Consider the following 22,390-nt stretch of genomic DNA (forward strand, 5'->3'; position numbering starts at 1 on the left):
GATAAATGTGCACACAATAACTAAGGCTCACTTCTCTCTGGGTTATGCTTAGGATGCTTAGTTTCAACTACGAGGATTTTGTTTGTTTTTCAAGACAGGGTTTCTCTGTATGTCCCTGGCTGTCCTGGAACTCTCTCTCTGTTGACCAGGCTGTCCCAGAACTCACAGACATCCACCTGCCTCTGCCTCCCAAGTGCTAGGATTAAAGACATGAGCCATCACTGCCCAGCTACTAAAAATATTCAAGTTAGTGTTTGCTGATTTCTTCTGTCTGCCTGCTCTCTCTCTCTCTCTCTCTCTCTCTCTCTCTCCTGTTTGTTTGAACAGGGTTTATTTAAGTAGCCCTGAATGTCCTAGAACTACTTCTGTAGACCAGGCTGGCCTCGAACTGAGATAGTTTTGATAGAAAAAGAATATTTTGGGGTTGGGGATTTAGCTCAGTGGTAGAGCGCTGTTTAGCAAGTGCAAGGCCCTGGGTCTGGTCCCCAGCTCCGAAAAAAAAAAAAGAAAAAAGAAAAAAAAAAAAAAGAAAAAAGAAAAAAGAATATTTTATAATGACATTTAAGCAACACTGGTTCCACTGATATTTTAGGAGAATGTTTGATGCTATTCCCAGAATATTCATGCAATGAATAATTTTATAAAAATATAAAGCACAAGAAAAAGAAATAAACACAACAATTTTGAGTGAGAAAATTGGAACAATTTTTCTAGAATAAAAAACAAAAACTATAAAACTACTCTTGCTAAGGCAGTATATAGTCTTGACAGAGATAGACAAGTAGCTTAGTGGAATAAATTATCAATACAGCTCCAGACTATATAAACTTATGTAGTAAAGGGGATCAGCATAATCGGGAAGAAAAGTTTGTGTGTGTGTGTGTGTGTGTGTGTGTGTGTGTGTGTGTGTGTGTGTAATCAAATGAGAACATAATGTTTAAAAACTGAAAATTTATTTTTGAGGTAACAAAACATATAAATGTTAACAACAATGTAGCTTTGTGTCCTGTTTGAGAAATAAGAAAAATTCTTTCATATACTCAAAGAGATTAGGAAAAGACTGTCACAATATTGTAGTAGCAAAAGCATTGAACAATCAGTGTTCATTGTGAGACAGATTAACGAAATATGACATATTGTTACAATAGAAGACCACACAGCAGTAAATGGGTAGAATAGTTATGCTTCAAGTTAGTAAATTTACAAGGTGTGTTAAGTATAAAAAAAGTTTCAAAATGTTACATACATGTGATATCATAGATTTTATAAAGAATAAAAACGGAAAATACTATATGCTGTTTAAAGGTTATGTATATGTCATAACAGTATAAAACCATGATTGAAAAAAAATCCAGCAAATTCAGAGCAATATAATAAAGAAACTTGAAGAAAACATGGACAAAATGTTATGTTTTACAAAACGTTATAGTAAATCCAGAGGCGTTTTATACTCTTTTTAATCCCATTTCAAGATAGGAAAATTCTTTTTCAGCAGCCCAATAATTTTAAGTTTCGTGTCTGCTAAAATTAAATCATGCTTGCAGAAATTCTAGTTGGTTGTGAGAACTGGAAAATTAAAGATTGACCATGAGACAGAGTGAACATCCATTTTCTTCTTCATCAAATTGCCTTTTGGATGGAAGAAGAGCTCATTTGAAATTTAGTATCTTGAGTCCGAAACAACCCTAAACTATCTAAGTCCACATCTGACAGTGTGCGGGGGGAGCACATGTATGGAGGAGGCAGATGAGTGCAGAGCAGGAGTCTCGGATCAACAGCAGATCTTTGCATCTTCTCGCCACTTGAGCTCCTTAGAGAAGGTAGGAGGCAATGTATTACAGGTTATACAGAAGTAGGAAACATTGTTTACTCATTCGTTTCTTCATTCGTGTATTAATTCCACCAGTATTTGTTGAATAGGCACTAAATAGCCAGTTCTCTTCTTTTTCTGAATTCCTAAGGAATGTCAGAAATGAAGCCTCTGTTTACTCCACTCACACCTCCTTCTGGGACCTGACCTCTCTTCCATATATACATTCATTTTTCTCACCAGTTAGTATGTCCATCCTTTTAGATTGGTTGACATCATAGGACAATTTAACAATGTGTGTGGGCAGACCCTTTGGAGTTTAGGTCTTGACTATTATTCCATTCCCACACCTCTGGAATCACAGGAAGCATAACTATAAAAAAATTCCAACTCCAGGATCATACAATGCAGAGGGTTGGGAGCCTCTAAGAATTCCACAAGATATTTGGTGAGAATGAGAATATTTCTAATTTCCTCTTGAGTGTAGATAACATTTGTGGGAATCTTTGAAGACATACCCTGTGAATCCCATGTGTTTACTCTGAATTCTTCTCACTACCCATGACCATGGCTGTGACCTCACTCTCTAAGGACAAACTCACCTGTCACAGGCTCCACCACCTGTACGTGAAGAGGACCAGTAAACTCACCACCAGAAGGACCTTGTGGCATAGAAGGAAAGCCACAAAAATGTGGATAGATTTCTCTGAACCTAAAATACACAGAGCGAAGGGGTCAATGAACAGGGTCATGTGAGTTGAAATGATCTGAGATTGTTAGCCTGGGAGTTCCGAGTGTTCCCAATTCTGATCCATCCTTGGGCTCATTCCTCTGTACTTAGCTCTCAGAAATAAGAGACCTGTGAAGCTTACCTTTAAATTCAAAGTTCTGACAGTCATCAGTCAACATGCCAACATGAATATGATCATTGCCTTCTCCTTAAGGTCTAGCGGTCACTTAAAGTAACATTTGTTGTAATCTTTGAACATTGGTATTATTGTTAACATCTTATAAATGAAGAAAGGGGATCTCTGAGAGATAGCTGACAGTGTTGACTAAGTTTAGATTACTGTAATTATTAGAAATTAATTTGAAAACAATTTTACATAAAAGCAAATAATATTAGCAGCTGATATTTAGTGTAGATAATATACCAGTTATACATCCATTGTATATTAACATTTAATTCTCAAAAGGATTCTACAAATTAGGAACCTGTTTATTACATGTAAGGAAACTGTTGAACAGGGGTTATATGTTCATCCAAAAATGAAGTAAAGAAATTAACATCAGAGTAGGCAGAAGGCAGTTCCCAGATATGGCTGTTCAAGTAAGTCTTATAGGACAATGTACATGTAAGCTTACCCCCATGTACCTGAGACTACTTTAAACCAGAGTCTTGGTGATAAACATCTCATGGTCACAAGTGGATCAGCACTAAGCTAAACTTTCTCTAGGATATTTTCAAAGAGAATGACCTGGTAGAACATTCTTCCAATAGAAATGGAAGAACCACTCTGGATGGTCACTCTAAAGGAAGCTAGTGACTGGAGACCATTCTGCCTATGGAACAAACCTCAGACTCCTAATTTGGACAAGACTTTCACGATTACAAAACTTATCTCCCTAGTGTTTTCTGAAATGCAGCGAGGAAACCAAGGTGACTCCCATATGCCCACAAGAAAAGAGGCAAACTTACTTAGGCTCCTGATGGCTTTGCGTATGGGAAAGGATGCTGTAGACAATATAATGCTGGCATGGGTGGGAGGCTGGGCCTCATGCTCTACCTTGCAAGTGAGTACTTGATCAGACCTCTGCATTGATGCATTTACCAATTGCAGGATCTCCAGAGTGTAGGACCCATCCTCATTCCTCTTAGGTGTAGGTTTGTCCATTCTCCTGATCACATGGCAGTCTTCCAGCCAAGTGAGACATATATCCTTTGGATAGAATCTCTCTACATGGCAAGTAACAGTCACCAAATTGGAGACAGTTGAAGACTGGGACACTCTCACTGCCGGAGGAACTGACAAAAATCCAGATAAAGCCAAGAATTAGTGCAGGAAATCTACTGAAATCTTCTTGATGTGGGATCATCTGCTAGGGCTCAACCCAGTGCCTGGCACAAATAAGGATTTGGGAACTGTTTAATAGTCTCATGAACAGAGAAAGTGAGAGCACGAGTTTGGATAGACGGATAGATAGAAGGATTGATAAAGGACCTCCCAATGCTTCTTCTTTTCATTTTGACCTATAGAACATGAGGTATCAAATCCATTTAGCAAACTACAAGTCTGTTGGTTTACTTTACAATTAGATGATTCCAAGACTTGAAGATTCATGGACACTCAGTGTTAGAGACCAAGATACTAAGATTTTTACATAGAAAAAAGTCTTGAGAGAGGTTAAATATTTTTTCCAAGGTCTCAAGTAGCAAATCTGGGGATTGTAGCTGAAACAGAAGTTTTGGCACAATATAATAGTCATAACCACATGCTGAGTCTTCTGAGATTAGAGTGATGGCTTCTAAAAGGGATTCAACTAGAGCTGTCTGCATACAAAGCATTGTGCTCACAATGGCAGACATTAGGGGGAGGGGTTGGGAATCCCACTATTATCCTTTACAGTAGTTTTCATGTGAAGCCGAAGCATGATAGAAATATCGCTCTAAACTGAAGGCTGGGTGGTCTAGGTTCTGGGCCTGTGGATGCATGTTCCTCCCTGCTGCTACGGAGGCAAAACGAGGGGGATGCTTAATTGTGTAGACCCTGTGCCACCACTGTCTGGTGCTGAGATTTAGGGAAGCACCGAGACACAGTTCAGAAGGTGGGAGAATGCAGTCTAAGATGTGGGAACCTGAAGTTAGGGTTCCCTGACTGCCAGACCAGTGACGAGGCCAGGACCATTGTGGGGGCCACAGGCTGAGAACAGCAATGAACCTGGGAATGGGGAAATAGGGAGCTCCAGCCTAGCTCATTGGTGATTCTTCTCAATTTAGCAATGGTTGTCTGGATGCATAGAGAAGCCTTCTACAGGAGACTTAGGCTGTGTCTCTGTAGAAAGGTCTTCTCCAAGCTCCCCATGGTGGTTTTGATGGAAGAGACAGTTTATGTTTATCCAGACCATTTATTGACTGTTCATTGTGGAAAATAGATGCATACGAACTTCTCAGGGTGAGTCAGAGATTAAATACTTTTTGCAGGAAGGAATGTCTGGGAAGGGAAGCTTAATGGCTAAACCCCCAGGGCCTCTAGATACCTCATTAGCACGGAGAACTCTGTTCTGGGCTACATGACCTATGTGGGGAGTGTGGTCATGTGTTCCAGGCCAGGAATCCAGCAGGGAGCAAGAATGCACATATTATCTCAGGTGGTACCTGTGTACTGGGGTCTCAGACCCAGTCTACCTTACCAAGTTTCCTGGCACAGTCGACTGTCACACATGGGCCTTACACTGACATCAAAGCTAATCAGACCTTGTATAACTATCGTAACTGTTTGTAAGACTTTGAAATGAAGACATTTTCTAAAGTCATATCAGCTCTCTGATGTCTTAGTTGACAGATTTCAGCTCTTAGTCTAGTGTTGATAATGTTAAGTCCTTATGTATTGCAACTTGAAGGAACTGAGGCTTTGATCCCTGAAGTCCTCCTTCTAGACCAAATGAAGACATTTCTACAACAGAAAACATAGCTGAAGATACATGCGCTGAGCAAAGAAAGGTTCGGAACAGCAACCAATTTGATAAAGTAATCAGTTCATTTGTGAGCGTTTATAGGTCCTATGATTTTTTTTTTCTTCCTTACGCAGTTGTCCTAACTCCAGAGAATTATGTAAAACTACTTAGGTAAGAGACCTCCCTAAAACACAGCTTTGCTAAAAGACATTCAAACACTGAGACTGATATCACAAGCAATTTGACTAGGTACATATAGAGTTGGACAAAGATCACTCACTCAGGACCTTACAATATTGGGTGCTTCCATATCTGAATCAGTTGCCTTTAAGAATAAGACAAATAGGACAAGATACCTCTATAAATCCAATAAGGCAGACCCTCCCTACTGTGCTGTATTGGCTGTAAACTCTGCTATCTGGAGACAGTGACATTAGCATTTCCCTCCATGTAAGATGACACCTTTGCTCCCATGAGAGTAGCACATTTCTTCTGTTGTGCAGACCCAAAAAATGAAGAGGAAAATCATTTGTAAATTTCAAAAGTCTGATTTGCTTTAGGTAATTAATTTTATTACTGGTCAGTCTTGGACCTTTAAACTTATTCTTAGGTATGACACATGATTTGTCTGATTTTACAGATGTGCCAAGCATTGGTACAGCCTGTGAAAACCAACCACAAAGAAGGAAAATTTAGACTCAAATCTAGAGCAATGATCCAAGGACAACATAGTCCCTAAAATCTAGAAGCTTGAAAAGTCCTTCAAGTATTCCTTCTAAAGATTAGAAATACTAAAATTAAATCCCAGAGAGTAAATAGCCCATGTTTTTCAGATGAAAGAAATGAGTTCCGAGTGTTACTCTAGACAGTTATAACAACAAAATGCTACCTCTGCATAGTCAGCCTGAACATAGTGTTTTATATATTGTTTCTAGTGTCACTATCAACTAAGACCATTTCCTCGGTGAATAAACCAAGAGAATCCCACAGCCTACCTCAGCCAGGGAGAGAAAATCTTACCATAAAGGTACTGGTCTAAGTAGATGACTTTCTGGAAAACCACTAAGGACTTATGCTCAACCAGGCAGAGAACTAAAGATAATATGTCATCACTCTCCAGTGGGACGAGGACAGTGCTGGTCACGTTGTAGGTCTCTCCACCTGAGAAGACATTGGTCTGGGTCTGGAGAAGGCTGTGGTTGTTTTTAAGCCAAATCACAGTAACCTGCCGGGTTGGCAATTCAGAGGAGGTGTACTTCAATTGGATGCTTGCTCCAGGTGCAAACCGCTGCAGGGGCCCTTCGAGGTTATGAGAGTAATCTTTCCTTCCTGCAAGAAGAGAAGCCACATGTCACATCAATTTCCAGTGTGAACAATTTCCTGGATCCCATCTTGTAAAGTCCCATCACTTCCTCTTTCATGGAGACTTAAATATTTCCTTTTGATAGGAGGATTCCGAAGCTTCTAGCAGATGGCAAACAATAAGACCAAAGGGACTGTGCAGCTCAGAAGACCAACACCACATAAAACACACTCTAAGCAACAATACCATGTTCTCAGGCTCTTCTCGGATTCATCAAATAATGGATAGGAGAACAAGTCCAAATCCATAATTAATGACACAGCCAGGAGTTCAAAACCAGGTAGTCTAGTCTCAGGGTCTGGCCTCTGACCTTGCAATCTGTCTTTCCTTCACTACTAAAGGGAGATTCCTTAATGCCCACGGGCACATCATACAGAAAGTTTGATATATAAACATTGTTGTCTACTCAAATTATATCTGTAACACACACACATATACATACACACATACACACGTGTGTGTGTGTGTGTGTGTGTGTGTGTGTGTGTGTGTGCCATAGCAACTTAACTTTTCCTGTATCTTACTCCTAATTAACAACATGGGGCAAAACTTATTTCTCAGAGTTAACAAGTAAAGAAGCTGATATTGACTGTTTGAAGCATGACAAGCACATTATAAGTGTCAACTATAACATTAAAGTCTCAAGGGACCTGAAGGATTGTTATTACCTTAAAAAAAAAAAGTAAACATCAGAGCTCATGAATTGATTTTCCCTGAAGAGCCTCTCAACTCTGTAAGTGACATTCCTTTACTCAGGTCTAGTTCTGAGAGCAAGTGTTAACCGTTGGAATTCCCTGATAAGTTCCCCCAAACCCATCTGAACACTTCTAGCTCCAGAAGTACAGTAGTCAGAGTGGATCTTCCTAGTAAGTCTAACCAGGACTAGGACCAACCATCCCATCTCTGAAGACAACCCGAGCTCGTCACACACTTCATGCACCAATCCAGCATGTAGCAGCCAAGAATTATAGTTCAGACACACAACCAAGGAAAGGAATCCACATGCCTAGGTCACATTGAAAAGAACACAACTATGAATTACCAAAACAGTATACCCCTGATAATAGTCAGTACTCCTATAAAAACAATTTTCACTGATAGTTACCCAGATGAACCACATGAAAAAGAAAAATGATAAACATCATTGAAAAATTCAAGGAGTTTAAAGAAGACACAAACAATCCAATGAACTTAAAGGCTGTACCAATAAAGCCTGAAAGATGCTCAAGAAAAGACAATATTGAGCTGAATAAAACAAAGCAGAAAATTCAGGATTTGAAAACTAAATTCAGTAAAGAAATGTAAATGTTAATCAAAACTCGAAAAAGATGTGACTGAAAAACTCAACAGCCCAATTACAAAACTCAGACTAAGACTTACAAGTAGATTGGACAAAATAGAAGCTGGATTATCAGAATATGAAGATAAAGCAGGCATCCAGCCTTGTGGACTGCCCAACTATTGGTTTCTTGAACTTTCCATTGATTAAGCCATTGTTGGGATAGCTGGAGTACAGCCTGCAAGCCATTTGCATGTGTGTGTGTGTGTGTGTGTGTGTGTGTGTGTGTGTGTGTTCATTAATTCTATACATTCTATTTCTTTATAGATACTTAGCTAATACAGCATATAAGAGTAATGAATGAGAAAAAGAGGTCATGAATTTGAGAGACCAAGAAGGATTATATGGGATGGTTTGGAGGGAAGAAAGGGAAGGGAAAATAATAAAATTATATTATGATCTCAAAAATAAAAGAAATAAGCTTTAAAAAGAAAATAGAAAAGTAACTCCAAAAATATTTAGTGCTTAGCAATATATCTAAACAAAGAAGAAAAAAAATCCTCCACTGAAAGCTTTAAGATATTGGAAAAGAAAATCACAGAAGGTACTAGACAATAGAAAGGTATTCCATGCTTCTAGATTGGTAGGATTAATACTGTGAAAGTGGCTATAGTACAAAAATTAATTACAGACTTAACATGATACATTTCAAAATTCTGATATCATAGTTTACAGGTTTAGGAAGAGACAATGCAATGGATTAATATTGAACCACAAGCAACCATGAATATCCTAAGCAATCCTAAGGAGTAACAGCACTACTGATTGCATTGCAAAATCTAACCTCAAATCATAGTGTAGAGCTATAGTGATAAAGACAGCCCAGTATGGGAATAAAATAGACAGGGAAATCGATAGGCAAAATAGAATATTGGGCTATCCGATTAATGGTGCTGGCAAAACTTGATTTCTCTCTGTAGAAGAATTAAATTAGATTCTTATATTTTACCTTGTAGAAAGATCAACTCAAAATAGATCAAAGACCTTAATTTAAAACAGGAAACTGAAATTTCAAGAAGAAAGTGCATTTGAGAAAGATACTGGAGTAGACAGGAACTTGTTGAATAGAGCACTAACAGAGCACTAACAGAATGAGCATCAAGTCCAAATGTCGACTGATGGAACTGGGTGGAAAAAAAAGGTTTCATACAGCAAAGGAAGCAATCAGCAGAGCAAACAGCCAAAGAAGGGAAGAACAGACATGGAACTAAAATCCAGATTTTATAAAGAACTGCATAATTGGAATATCAAGGAAAAAAACTACCAATCAAAACATGGGTAAGTGAGCTAAATAGAAAGTTTTCACAAAAGAGGCACAAATGGCCAACAACTGTTTATTCAAATGTTTAATACCCCTGGACATTAAAGAAACATATATTGAAACTACTATGAGATACCACCTCACCCCAGTAAGAATGGCTGTCATCAACAAATCTGACAACAGATGTTGGTTAGAGAAGATGTGGATAGAAAAGAACCCTTATCTACTGTTGGCAGAGATATGAATTAATATAGCCAGTGAGGAAATCGGTTTGGAGAGTTCACAAAAAGGCTAAAAAATAGACTATGAATTAGATATTTTACTCCCAGGTATATACCATAGAATATCACACCATACTACAGAGATATTTGCACACCATGGGTTGGTTATTTCATTATAACAAAGAATTGGGAATCAACCTAATTGTGTATCAATAAAGGAATGAATATTGGAATACACACACACACACACACACACACACACACACTATTCAACTTTCAAGAAATATGTAATCACAAAATTTAAAGAAAAATGGATGGGCTTCTAATGTATGATCTTAAGTGAGGTTACAAAATCTCAGGAAAAAACTGTATATTTCCTTTCATATGTGGAATGTAACCAGTAATATATGCATACATGTAAACAAATGTAGGAAAGAGAACAAGAAAGGCTAAATACTGGGAGAAGAGAAAGGACTGAATGAGGGTAATGAACATCAGTTATAAAATAGGATATAAGGTTAATTGTTTTAATTCTACCTCCATCATGATATTTTTATTTCAATGGTAGATAAGTATATAAATATATATTCAGTAGTGAACATCTAAAAGTACGAATTCTGAGAAGCTACACAGCTTCCATTCCAAATGGATAGTCTAACTGTATAGAACTTCAATGAGCTGTTTAAACATTGGGTCTGCTTAACTTTGCTGTGTAATTTTTTGTAAGCTTTTTAAATAATAAGGTTTATTTAAAAATTTTAGATATCAAAGAAGAAATAAGTAAAATGATAAAAAGGATGAACAAATCTTAGAGGTAGTTCTTTAGGAAGATAAGGAACAACAGATTCCTAATCCCATCAGCAGGAAGAAAGGAAATAACTCAAATCAACAGAACCAGATATGAACAGGAAATATTATAATAGACACCAAAGAGATTTCAAAGACTATATAGGAATACCTTCAAAATCTATGCTTCATTATGCAAGAAATATAAATATTATGCAAGAAAAGATAAATTTCTAGATTCTCCTAAACCACCAAAGAGACCAAGAAGAGACAGACAACTTAAATAGATCCATAACAAATAAGGAGATGGGAGGTTAAGGCAAAGAGGAAGAGGAAGGAGGAGGAGGAGGAGGAGGAAGGAGGAGGAGGAGGAGGAGGAGGAGGAGGAAAATTTCTAGCTGCTCAAAGGCCCAGAAAACATCTTCAACAAAATCACAAAATCATAAAAAAAAATCTTCCTAACTTAAAGAAAGAAATGCTTATAAAGGTACAAGAAGATTACAGAACACCAAACAGATTGGACCAGAAAAGAAAATTCTCCTGCCCCATGATAATCAAACACTAAATATACAGAACAAAGAAAGAATTTTAAAAGCAGCAAAGAGGAAAGGCTAAGCAATATATAAAGGCAGACTTATCAGAATTGTACCAAATTTTTCATCTGAGACTCTAAAGCTAAAAGGGCCTGGGCAGAGGTCTTGCAGATCCTAAGAGACCACAGATGTCAGTCCAGACTACTATACCCAGCAAAACTTTCAATCACCATACATAGAGAAACCAAGATATTCCATGACAAAATACAATAAATAAGTAATTTTACACCATTAAAATCAATACAAGACAAACACACACACTTAACCGCTCCCAACATCAAAATAACAGGAAGTAACAATCATTGGTTGATACTCAAAATCAATGTCTCTCAAAATTAATGGACTCAATTCCCCAGTAAAAAGACACAGGCTAACAGAATGAATGTGTAAACAGAATCCGTCATTCTGTTGTATACTAGAAACACATCTCAGCAACAAAGATAGACATTATCTCAGTAGAAAGGGCTGGAAAAAGGTTTTCTAAGCAAATAGATCCAAGAAAAAAAGCTGGAATAGGTCATTCTAATGTCTAATAAAATAGACTTTCAATTGAAGGTAATCAAAAAAGACAGGGAAGGAAGGGCACTTCATTCTCACCAAAGGAAAAATCCACCAAGAGGACATCTCGATTCTGTGTTCCAAATACAAGGGCACCCATATTTGTAAAAGAAACATTACTAAAATGTAATTAAACCACACATTGAATCACACACATTAATAGTGGGAAACCTCAACACCCCACTGTCACCAATGGACAGGTCATTGAGACAGAAACTAAACAGAGAAATAACAAAACTAACAAAGGTTATGATTCAAATAGACATAACAGATATCAAGAGAACGTTTCACCCAAACACAAAAGAATATACCTTCTTCTCAGAACCTCATAAAACCTTCTCCAAAATTGACCATGTAATTGGTCACAAACAAAACTTCAATAGACAAAAGAAGATTGAAATAACCCCATACATCTTATAAGATCACCATGGATTGAAGCTGGACTTCAACAAATAGACAACAAAAAGCCTACTTATTCATGGAAACTGAACAACTCTCTGCTCATTGATCATTGGATGGGGGAAGAAATAAAGAAATTAAAGATTTTCTAGAATTCAGTGAAAATCAGGGCACAACATACCCAAATTTATGGGACACTATGAAAGCAGTGAGTGCTAAGAAGAAAGTTCATAGTACTAAGTACTCTCATAAAGAAATTGGAGAGTTCTTGATTGTTGGGGGGTGCAGTAATGGGGGGTTGGATGGGGAGGGGAACATCCATATAGAAGGGGAGAGGAATGGGTTAGGGGACTGATAGACAGGAAACCGGGAAAGGAAATAACATTTGAAATGTAAATAAGAAATACCCAATTTAATAAAAATGGAAGGAAAAAAAGTATATCTAAAGGCTCTAGAATAAAGAAAAAGCAAACACACCCAGGAGGAGTAGACAGAAATCCACCAAGAGGACATCTCGATTCTGTGTCTCAAATACAAAGGCACCCATATTTGTAAAAGAAACATTACTAAAATGTAATTAAATCACACATTGAATCACACACATTAATAGTGGGAAACCTCAACACCCCACTAAATAATCAAGCTCAGGGCTGAAGTCAAATCAATTAGAAACAAAGAGAACAATACAAAGAATCAATGAAACCAAAAGCTGGTTCTTTGAGAAAATCAACAAGGTAGTCAAACCCTTAGCCAAATTAACTATAAGGAAGAGAAACAGTATCCAAATCAGCAAAATCAGAAATGAAAAGGGAGACATAACAACAGACACCGAGGAAATTCAAAGACTCATTGGGTCTTTCTTCCAAAGACTGTATTCCACAAAATTTGAAAATCTAAGTGAAATCGATGATTTTCTAAATAAATACCAATTACCAAAGCTAAATCAAAATCAGGTAAACTATCCCAATAGTCCTATAATCATTAAGGAAATAGAAGTGGGCTCCAAATTCATAAGTAGCAATGAATAGCCTAGTAGGGGCTCCAGTCAAAGGAGAAGCCCTTGTTCCTGCCAAGGCTGGACCCCCCCAGTGAATGGGATTGTTGGGGAGGGGGGTAAGGGGGGTGGGTACAGAGGGGAACACCCATATAGAAGGGGAGATGGAGGGGTTGGGGAATGTTGGTGTGGAAACCAGGAAAGGGAATAACATTTGAAATGTAAATAAGAAATACCCAATTTAATAAAATGGAAGGAAAAAAACCCAAAAAAAACAAAAAGCAGTGAACATCAAAAAAAAAAAAAGAAGAAGAAGAAGAAGAAGAAGAAGAAGAAGAAGAAGAAGAAGAAGAAGAAGAAGAAGAAGAAGAAGAAGAAGAAGAAGAAGAAGAAGAAGAAGAAGTAGTCATTAAAAGTCTCCCAACCAAAAAAAGCCCTGGGCCAGATGGTTTTAGCACAGAATTCTAATAGATTTTCAAAGAAGACCTAATGCCAGTCCTCCTCAAATTATTTCACAAAATGGAAACAGAAGGAAACTCATTCTATGAGGCCACAGTCACTCTGATACCTAAATCACACAAAGACTCAACAAAGAGAATTTCAGACCAATCTCCCTTATGACCACTGATGTAAAAATACTCAATAAAATACTTGCAAACCAAATTTAAGAACATATCATGCATCATAATCAAGTAGGCTTAATCCCAGGGATGCAAGGGTGGTTGAATATGCAAATATTGATCAGGGTAACCCACCATATAAACAAACTGAAATAAAAAAAAAACACAGATCATCTTACTGTGTTATGCAGGAAAAGCATTTGACAAAATCCAACATCCCTTCATGGTAAATATCTTGGAGAGAACAGGAATACAGGTATATAGCTAAACACAATAAAGGCAATTTATAGCAAGCCAATAGTCATCATCAAATTGGATAGATAGAAACTTAAAGCATTTCTACTAAGTTCAGGGGCAAGACAAGTTGGTCCACTCTCTCCACAGCTCTTCAATATAGTACTTAAAAGTTTTAGCTAGAGCAATGAGACAACTAAAGGAGATCAAGGGGATACAAAATGGAAAGAAGTCATAGTATTGCTATTCACAGATGATATAATACTATACATAAGTGATCCTGGATATAAAATTAATACAATGAAACCAGAAGCCCTTCTTATTTATACAAATGATAAATGGGCTGAGAAAGAAATTGGGGAAACAGTATCCTTTACAATAGCCACAAATAACATAAAATACCTTGTTGTAACTCTAACCAAGCAAGTGAAAGACCTATATGATAAGAACCTCAGGTCTCTAAAGAAAGAAGTTGAGGAAAATATCAATCAGAAGATGGAAAGATTTCCATTGTTCATGGATTGGTAGGACTAATATAGTGAAAATGGCCATCTTACCAAAAGAAATCTACAGACCCAATGCAATCCCCATCAAAATTCCAACACAATTCTTCACAGATCTTGAAAGAACAATTCTCAGTTTTATATGGAAAACCAAAAAACCCGGGATAGCTAAAATGATCCTAAACAATAAAAGAACTATTGGAGGTATCACTCTTCCTGACTTCAAGCTGTACTACAGAGCAATAGTAATAAAAGTTGCATGGTCCCTTACAGAAGAAGCAGGGGAGGGGATGGGAAAGGGGACTTATGTCCAGGAAACCAGGAAAGAGAATAACATTGGAAATGTAAATAAAAATATCCAATAAAATAAATAAATAAATAAAAATTAACTTTTAAAAAGTTGCATGGTATTGGTAGAGAACCAGACAGGTGGATCAGTGGAACTGAATTGAAGACCCAGAAATGAACCCACACACCTATGGACACTTGAGTTTTTGACAAAGAAGCTAAAACTATGCAATGGAAATGGAAAGCATCTTTAACAATTGGCACCGGTCTAACTGGATGTCAGCAGGAAGAAGAATGCAAATAGATCTATATTTATCACCCTGCGCAAAACTCAAGTCCAAATGGATCAAAAACCTCAATGTAAAACCAGACACACTTAATCTAATAAAACAGAAAGTAGAAAATAGCCTTGAACTCATTGGTGCAAGAGACAACTTCCTGAACAGAACACCAATGGCTCTTCCACTAAGGTCAAGAAGTAATAAATGGGACTTCATGAAATTGAAAAGCTTCTGTGTAAGTCTAAGGGCACTGTCATTAGAGCACAATGACAGCCTATAGATTGGGAAAAGATCACCAATCCTACATCCATCAGAGGGCTAATATCCAAAATGCATAAAGAACTCAAGAAGTTATGCTAATATCCAAAATGCATAAGGAACTCAAGAAGTTACACACCAACAATCCAAATAACCCAATCAAAATATAGGGTACAAAGCTAAACAGAGAATTCTCAACAGAGGAACATCAAATAGCCAAGAAGCACCCGAAATGTTCAACATCCTAAGTCATCAGAGAAATGCAAATCAAAACGATCCTGAGATTTCACTGTACACCCATCAGAATGGCTAAGATTAAAAACTCAAAGGACAACACGTTCTGGCAAGGATGTGGGGCAGGAAGATTCCTCCATTGCTAATGGGAGTACAAGCTGGTACAACCAATCTGGAAATTAATTTGGCAGTTTCTTGGAAGATTGAGAATATTTCTACATCAAGACACAGCTATACCACTCCTGGGCATATAACCCAAAGGTGCTCCACCATCCCATGAGGACACTTGTTCAGTTATCTTCATCACCACTTTATCTGTAATAATCAGAAACTGGAAACCACCTAGATATATCTTAACTAAAGAATGGATACAGAAAATGTGGTATAATTACACAGTGGAATACTACTCAGCCATTAAAAACAAGGACATCATTAATTTTGCAGGCAAATGGATGGAACTAGAAAATACCATCCTGCTGGGGGCCATCCCTGGTGGGGGTCTTTCTTGTCGGTTCTTCTTGAGGCAGGGGAGGGGGAAGTGCGTCAGCAGAGGGTACGACTTTTTCTTAAGAGATTCAGGAGTAAGACTTTGTCTTACAAATATTTAGGGTTGCTGTATAATAAAAAGTTTACTTATCTAAATCTAAGTTTTTATGCTACTGTAACTGACCTACCTTTCTGTGTTCCTCTGAGGACAGAAACTGCAGTCTCTGGCACTTAGCACCTCTTCCTAAAACAGCAAAGGATTAACTAAATAGCCTTTGTACTACCTCAGCGGGAACTTCCCGGCATGCTATTTGGAAGTCACAGGAAGAAAAAGGGACACTTTGAAAAGTGATTATGGTGTTTATTACTAAGTTGTAATGTCTCCTATGAAAGCTATCTAAGGGGAAAAGTGGAAAGATCCTAAGTGGGGGTGGGGGTGGGGGTGGGGAGGAATTCTTGTAAGTTGGAAAAGGGAAAAAATTCTAAAAAAGGGAAAAATTCTCATCTCTTTGTCCTCAGTACTTATACATCTTTCAGAATACATGATCACATGTTAAAAAGTCTATCATAAGTTCACACACAAAAATCAAATCATAAATTGAAATAGAAGTTTACATGCGTATCCATTAGGAGTAATTATCTGGCTAAACATCCATCACCTGTCACAACTCCACAGGTTAACTGAAGGTTTAAAACCATAACTAAATTATTAGTGAAGCTTTGAATAGATAAACCCAGTCAATATTTTATCTTCTGTCCTAGAACCTATAATAAATCGTTAGTTCCCTTTTTAAGATCTTTGGTTGTTTTACAACCTCTTGGAACGTGCTCTGAGTAGGAGAAAGTCTGGTTACTATCCAGAAGCAATTAACTGGTAACACTTGGGAGACTGGCAGACTTCTCATTGCAGTTTTGACTATCAGAAAATGACCTAATAGCAGTCCCACTATAAAAGAACTTAATCACTGATATATAATTTTAGGAATTCTTATAGGATCATCATTAAGACTTAAGAAGTCATCTCTTTGTCTATCTGTCTTCAAGACAGTATGTCTTTGTAGATCTGTAGAGATCTGCTCTAAAGGTGTGGGCTATTACTTAGTGATTGTTATATATGTTTATTAATAACAGGAAAAGCATATAAATAGCAGTCAGTAATCTTTCCTAAAATGAATTCTCCTATGGCCTTGCCATATAAGAGTAAACCTGTTGCAGGTTATATAACAATCTGAAACAGGCCATCTTAGGAAGATCACGTGCTAGTTATTAGTTTGTCCCATTATGGCTCCTGACACCATCCTAAATGAGGTATCTCAGAACCAAAGGACATGTATGGTATGTACTCACTTATAAATGGATATTAACTATAATACATATGAAAACCACGCTATAATCTGCATATCCAAAGAAACCAGATAACAAGGAGGACACAAGGAAGGATGGTCAAATCTTTCACAGATGGGGAAGCAAAATAAATGTCAGAGGTTGATGGAAGGAGGGAACTGAGCAGAAGAGGAGACAGAGAAGGGATCAAGGTGGGGGTGGAACATATGTAGGGAGAGCAGGGGAGAGAGAAGGGATATTGCCTGAGGAAAGAGACAATCTCTAGGATATGCCAGAAACCTGTGTTGGGGAGAGGCCCCAGAAGGTATATGGAGGTAATTCCTAGCTGAGGGATATGGATCCTGAAGTGGCCACTTCTCTTAGCCAGGCAGGACTCCCAGTAGAAGGGTAAGGACATCAACCTACCCACAAAGCCTTTGACCCAAAATGTGTCCTGCCTAAAAGATGTGCAGGAAAGGACAGAGCAGAGATTGAAGGAAAGGCCAACCAATGGCTGCCCCAAATTGAGACCCATCTCATGGGCAAGAAACAATCTCTGATACTCTGTTCTGCTTGCAGACAGACAAGAGCCTAACATAACTGTCCTCTGAGAGGCTCCACCCAGCAGCTGACTGAAACAGATACAGAGACTCATACCCAAACATTATATGGAGCTTGGGGAGTCTTACGGAAGAGTTGGGAAAAAGATTGAGGAACCCGAAGAGGACAGGGACTCCACAGGAAGACCAATAGAGTCAACTAATCTGGACTTTTGTGGGCTTCCAAAGACTGAATCATGAACCAAAGAGCTAGTGTGGGCTGGACCTGGTCCTCCTGCACATATTTAGCAGGTGAGCAACTTGATCTTCATGGTCCCCCAACAACTGGAGCAGGGGTTGTCTTTGAGCCTGTTACCAGTCTGCCTGGCACCCCTAAATGGGCAGCCTTGTCTGACCTCAGTGGGAGTGGATGTGCCTAGTCCTGCAGTGAATTAATGTGCAGGGGGGTAGTTGACATTCGGGTGGGGGCTTCCCCTTCTGAAAAGAAAAGAGGAAGGTGGAGTAGGGGGAGGACTTGCATGAGGGAGTGCTGGGAGGAGAGGAAGGGCTGATATTATGTTGTAAGGTGAATAAATAAATAAATTTAAAAAAACTGCAGGCCCATGTACATGATGAACATAGATGCGTATTTCCTCAATGAATTACTTGCAAACTGAATGTGGGTATGTATTTAAAAAATCACCCACCACTACCAAGTTGTCTCTCTCCTGGACATGCAAGGATGGGTATCTAAGTCATATCCATTCTTTTTAATAAGTCATATAAATGGACTTCAAGACAGAAATCATATGCTTGTTTCCATAGATACAGAAAGGGTCTTTTAGCAAGAATTCAATATGCATTCATGGTATAAGTCATAGAAAGACATCAGGGAGCATAAATCAACGAAAGTAAAGACAATACGTGACAAACCCACAGCCAACATCATCTGAAATGGAGAAGAGCATGAAGCAGTTTTGTTAAAATCAGTAACTATGTAGGGCTGTTCCCTCTCCCCACCCTCGCAATATAGTGGTTGGAGTACTAGCTAGAGCAATAAAACAGGAGACACAAATAAAAGGTTAAAGTAGGAAAGTAAGTCGCATTAGCCCTATTTGCAGGTGATACTAAATGATAAAGTCCTTCTATAACTAAAATAATATTGAATTTCGACAAAGGCCTTTTCTGCACCTATTGAGATCAGCAAAAGAGTTTTGTCCTGAAGATCATTTACAAATTCATACATAATAGATCCCAAAGATCCATCAGAAAGCATCTAGAAATTGTTAACAGTCAGAAAAATGGCACAATACAAAATCAACTTATGAAAATCTATATATGCCTTTCTATAATTCCCTAACAAAAAGGGCTACATCTCTGAGGTTAGCTCTATATTCCTCAGGGATTTTTAATACTTTCTTGCTTTCAGCCCAGCTCTGGGACATGTAAACTTGAAATAATCATTGCAAAAGCTGTCCTGGTGTTCAGACAGCATTCAGGAGACAAGGAAGAGAACACTTGGCGACTCTCATTGATTGATGGGACAAATTTAAAAGGAAGCTGCTTTACCTGGGGTCACACAGATAGGCATTGAACACACTGATCCTGCAGGTTGACGCTGATCCATTCAACTGCAAAGTCTTGCCAAATTCAAACATAAACCTGTTCTTCCTCCAGGAGCTGAGGAGGGAGACACGCAGAAGAGGAACCTACACTGTAAAGCCACAGGCCTGGGTTCTTAGCCATCACTGAAGTTTAAGTGCTTGATTGTGGGAGCTGAACAGCATAGGCAGATGTGACATTTCAAGAAAAGTAAATACCTTCCAATAGGATTTGTGAAGCGTTTGTGACAATGCTGAAGTCTGCATTCTCAGATGACAAAGAGAGACACATAGAAACACCACGTTTAGTTTGTAATCTGACAGCTACATTGTAAGCCTAGTGCTGCTGGCTGTCACTCATATCAGAGTCTGCCACCTTCCAGCTCTCAAAGTGTGAGATAACAATCAGTGGAAACATTTCTATGCAGTAAGGGCTCTGTGGGTGCTATGCAGTAAGTGCTCCATGGCTGATATGCAGTAAGTGCTCTATGGCTGATATGCAGTAAGGGCTCCATGGCTGATATGCAGTAAGGGCTCCATGGCTGATATGCAGTAAGTGCTCCATGGCTGATATGCAGTAAGTGCTCCATGGCTGATATGCAGTAAGTGCTCCATGGCTGATATACAGTAAGTGCTTCATGGCTGATATGCAGTAAGGGCTCCATGGCTGATATGTAGTAAGGGCTCCATGGGTGATATGCAGTAAGTGCTCCATGGCTGATATGCAGTAAGGGCTCCATGGCTGATATACAGTAAGTGCTTCATGGCTGATATGCAGTAAGGGCTCCATGGCTGATATGCAGTAAGTGCTCCATGGCTGATATGCAGTAAGGGCTCCATGGCTGATATGCAGTAAGGGCTCCATGGCTGATATGCAGTAAGTGCTCCATGGGTGATATGCAGTAAGTGCTCCATGGGTGATATGCAGTAAGTGCTCCATGGGTGATATGCAGTAAGGGCTCCATGGCTGATATGCAGTAAGGGCTCCATGGCTGATATGCAGTAAGGGCTCCATGGCTGATATGCAGTAAGTGCTCCATGGCTGATATGCAGTAAGGGCTCCATGGCTGATATGCAGTGAGTTCTCTGAGGATACTAACCAAGTAGATCAGGCATGTGAGTAGATGTACTTAGGAGTCAGTGTGCTGAGTGAAGGGAGTTGGGAAAGCTTGCGACGGTATAGCTACAAAGACATGTTAATATCAAATAGAAAGAGGTCTTGATGGAGAGAGAGAGAGAGAGAGAGAGAGAGAGAGAGAGAGAGAGAGAGAGAGAGAGAGAGCCCAGAAGACCCTGTGGTGTCTGGCACTGTCGATGTCATGCTGTCATGAGTTCCATCCTCAAGTGAAAGTACAGATATACTAAGTGCAGGTAGGAGAAAAATAAGACAGAAAAGGAGAACCATAGTATGAATTAATTAGCAGGTCGCATTTATATATGTATACATAAATGTATGACGGTAATGAAGAGATTGTGAAGGTGGAAGGGAATGGGGGGCATGGGAGGAGCTGGGGGAGGAGTGTGGAGTGGAAATGATGTAAATGTGGCAGTCATGTATACAATCTCACATAATAATGAAAAAAAATTTTAAATTATACAACTTGCTTCCCATCAAAAGGCACCCATCCATCTGGAGTTTACTACCCAGGTGTGTGTGTCCCATTGGTTGGACAGTTTCCTTATTTCTACTGGACAACAAAAATAGAACCCAAAGAGGTGTAAAAGTGAGTGGGATTATTACCTCTGAGAATTCTTACAGCAACCAGAAGAGGGCTAGATACAAAACAAGGTGGAAGCTTGCTATGAGAATGGGCTGTTTGGTTGCCGGGCATCTCCATCCTTTCTCTCAAAGCTGCCCAGAGCCTACATGCACTGTAAGGAAAATCCCACTTGCTGTCTTACCCCTGGCTCGCCTATGCCTGACCTATTATTTTATCTGTCCCTGACTGTGCACCTGCACCAACATGTCAGAGTATGAAGCATAGCTGGAGCAGAGAAACAAGGTAGTTCTGGATTGCAATGTCACAGTGCCCTCTTGTGGGAGAAATAGTACGAATCATGAACGTGTGAAATGGGGTAGAAACAGAAGTTACCATCAGGAGCACGTGTGCATAGAAAAAAAGTAAAATGAGGAGAGAGAAGGAGGTAACAAGGGGGAGTCACACCCATCTTGTATAACTCTTTTTCCTAGCTAAGGGGGTCAATAATTCGAGGTCTCTTCAAAGTTGATTTCTAGAAACATCCAGGTGAATTCACTGTCTTTATTAATTGCCTTCCCAGAAATTATTTGGAGCCCAACTGCCCTTAACTGTGGCAATTTCTTGCAAACAGGGGTTAAGGAGAAAAACTTTCAATATGATAAGGGCAGCAAAGGAGACTCATTTATTTGTGGAAGTATCTGGAAGAAGGGGCATGCATGGGGGGTGGCTCTATGAGAGCATCCTCACTGGGAGTGGGCTTCCTTTCTCAACTTCACTCAGAATTCCCTTAGTCTCTAGCCCTTTGATCGCAATGCCCTGAGGACAGGAAGGAAACAAAGCACATACCTCTGACCTTCCTGGGGGTTCCCAGGGTGATGCTGTCCCCAACTGGAGGCTGGTCATCTTGGATCATCCAGCAGATAAAGTTAGTATCATTCAATATGGCATCTTCCTGTAATGTGTGCTGTACAGAGTAAGTCTCATCGGAGTTTCTGGTGGCCTGAGTATGCTCCACAGTCAGGATCTTGTGCCCATTCTTAGCCCAGATGAGGCGCATGTTTGGGGGATAGAAGTTGCTTACATGGCAAGTCAGGTTCACTCTCTGATGTGCATGATCTTGGATCTCCGGGGGCTCAGTGGTGATCTTCAGTGTGGGGGTAACTAGACAGGAACAACAAGTAAGCCTAGGAAAAAATCTTAGCATTCACTTATTTACCTGTCCCAGGGTCTATTGATTGATTGATTTTTGATTGGTTGATTGGTTGATTCCTGGGGTCCCTAGAATTCCAAGGTGACCTTGGACTCATTACATAGCCAGGATGAT

The 22,390-nt window shown here is 39.0% G+C and overlaps 1 protein-coding gene across 1 annotated transcript in view; it reads right to left on the reverse strand.

Moving 5' to 3' along the window:
• Window positions 1–1,421: 1,421 nt before the first annotated feature.
• Window positions 1,422–22,390, reverse strand: part of LOC116900627 (signal-regulatory protein beta-1-like) — an 81,037-nt gene continuing 60,068 nt past the window's right edge. Inside the window, exons 3-7 of the mRNA XM_032902344.1 lie at window positions 21,913–22,227; window positions 6,506–6,814; window positions 3,510–3,836; window positions 2,413–2,522; window positions 1,422–1,810 (exon numbers count right to left, since the gene is read on the reverse strand). Coding sequence (XP_032758235.1) covers window positions 2,416–2,522; window positions 3,510–3,836; window positions 6,506–6,814; window positions 21,913–22,227 — 1,058 coding nt within the window. The 3' untranslated portion in view covers window positions 1,422–1,810; window positions 2,413–2,415. The remainder of the gene's footprint in view (window positions 1,811–2,412; window positions 2,523–3,509; window positions 3,837–6,505; window positions 6,815–21,912; window positions 22,228–22,390) is intronic.

The sequence above is a fragment of the Rattus rattus genome, chromosome 5, assembly GCF_011064425.1.
Source record: "Rattus rattus isolate New Zealand chromosome 5, Rrattus_CSIRO_v1, whole genome shotgun sequence".
In the NCBI taxonomy this organism is placed as follows: Eukaryota; Metazoa; Chordata; class Mammalia; order Rodentia; family Muridae; genus Rattus; species Rattus rattus.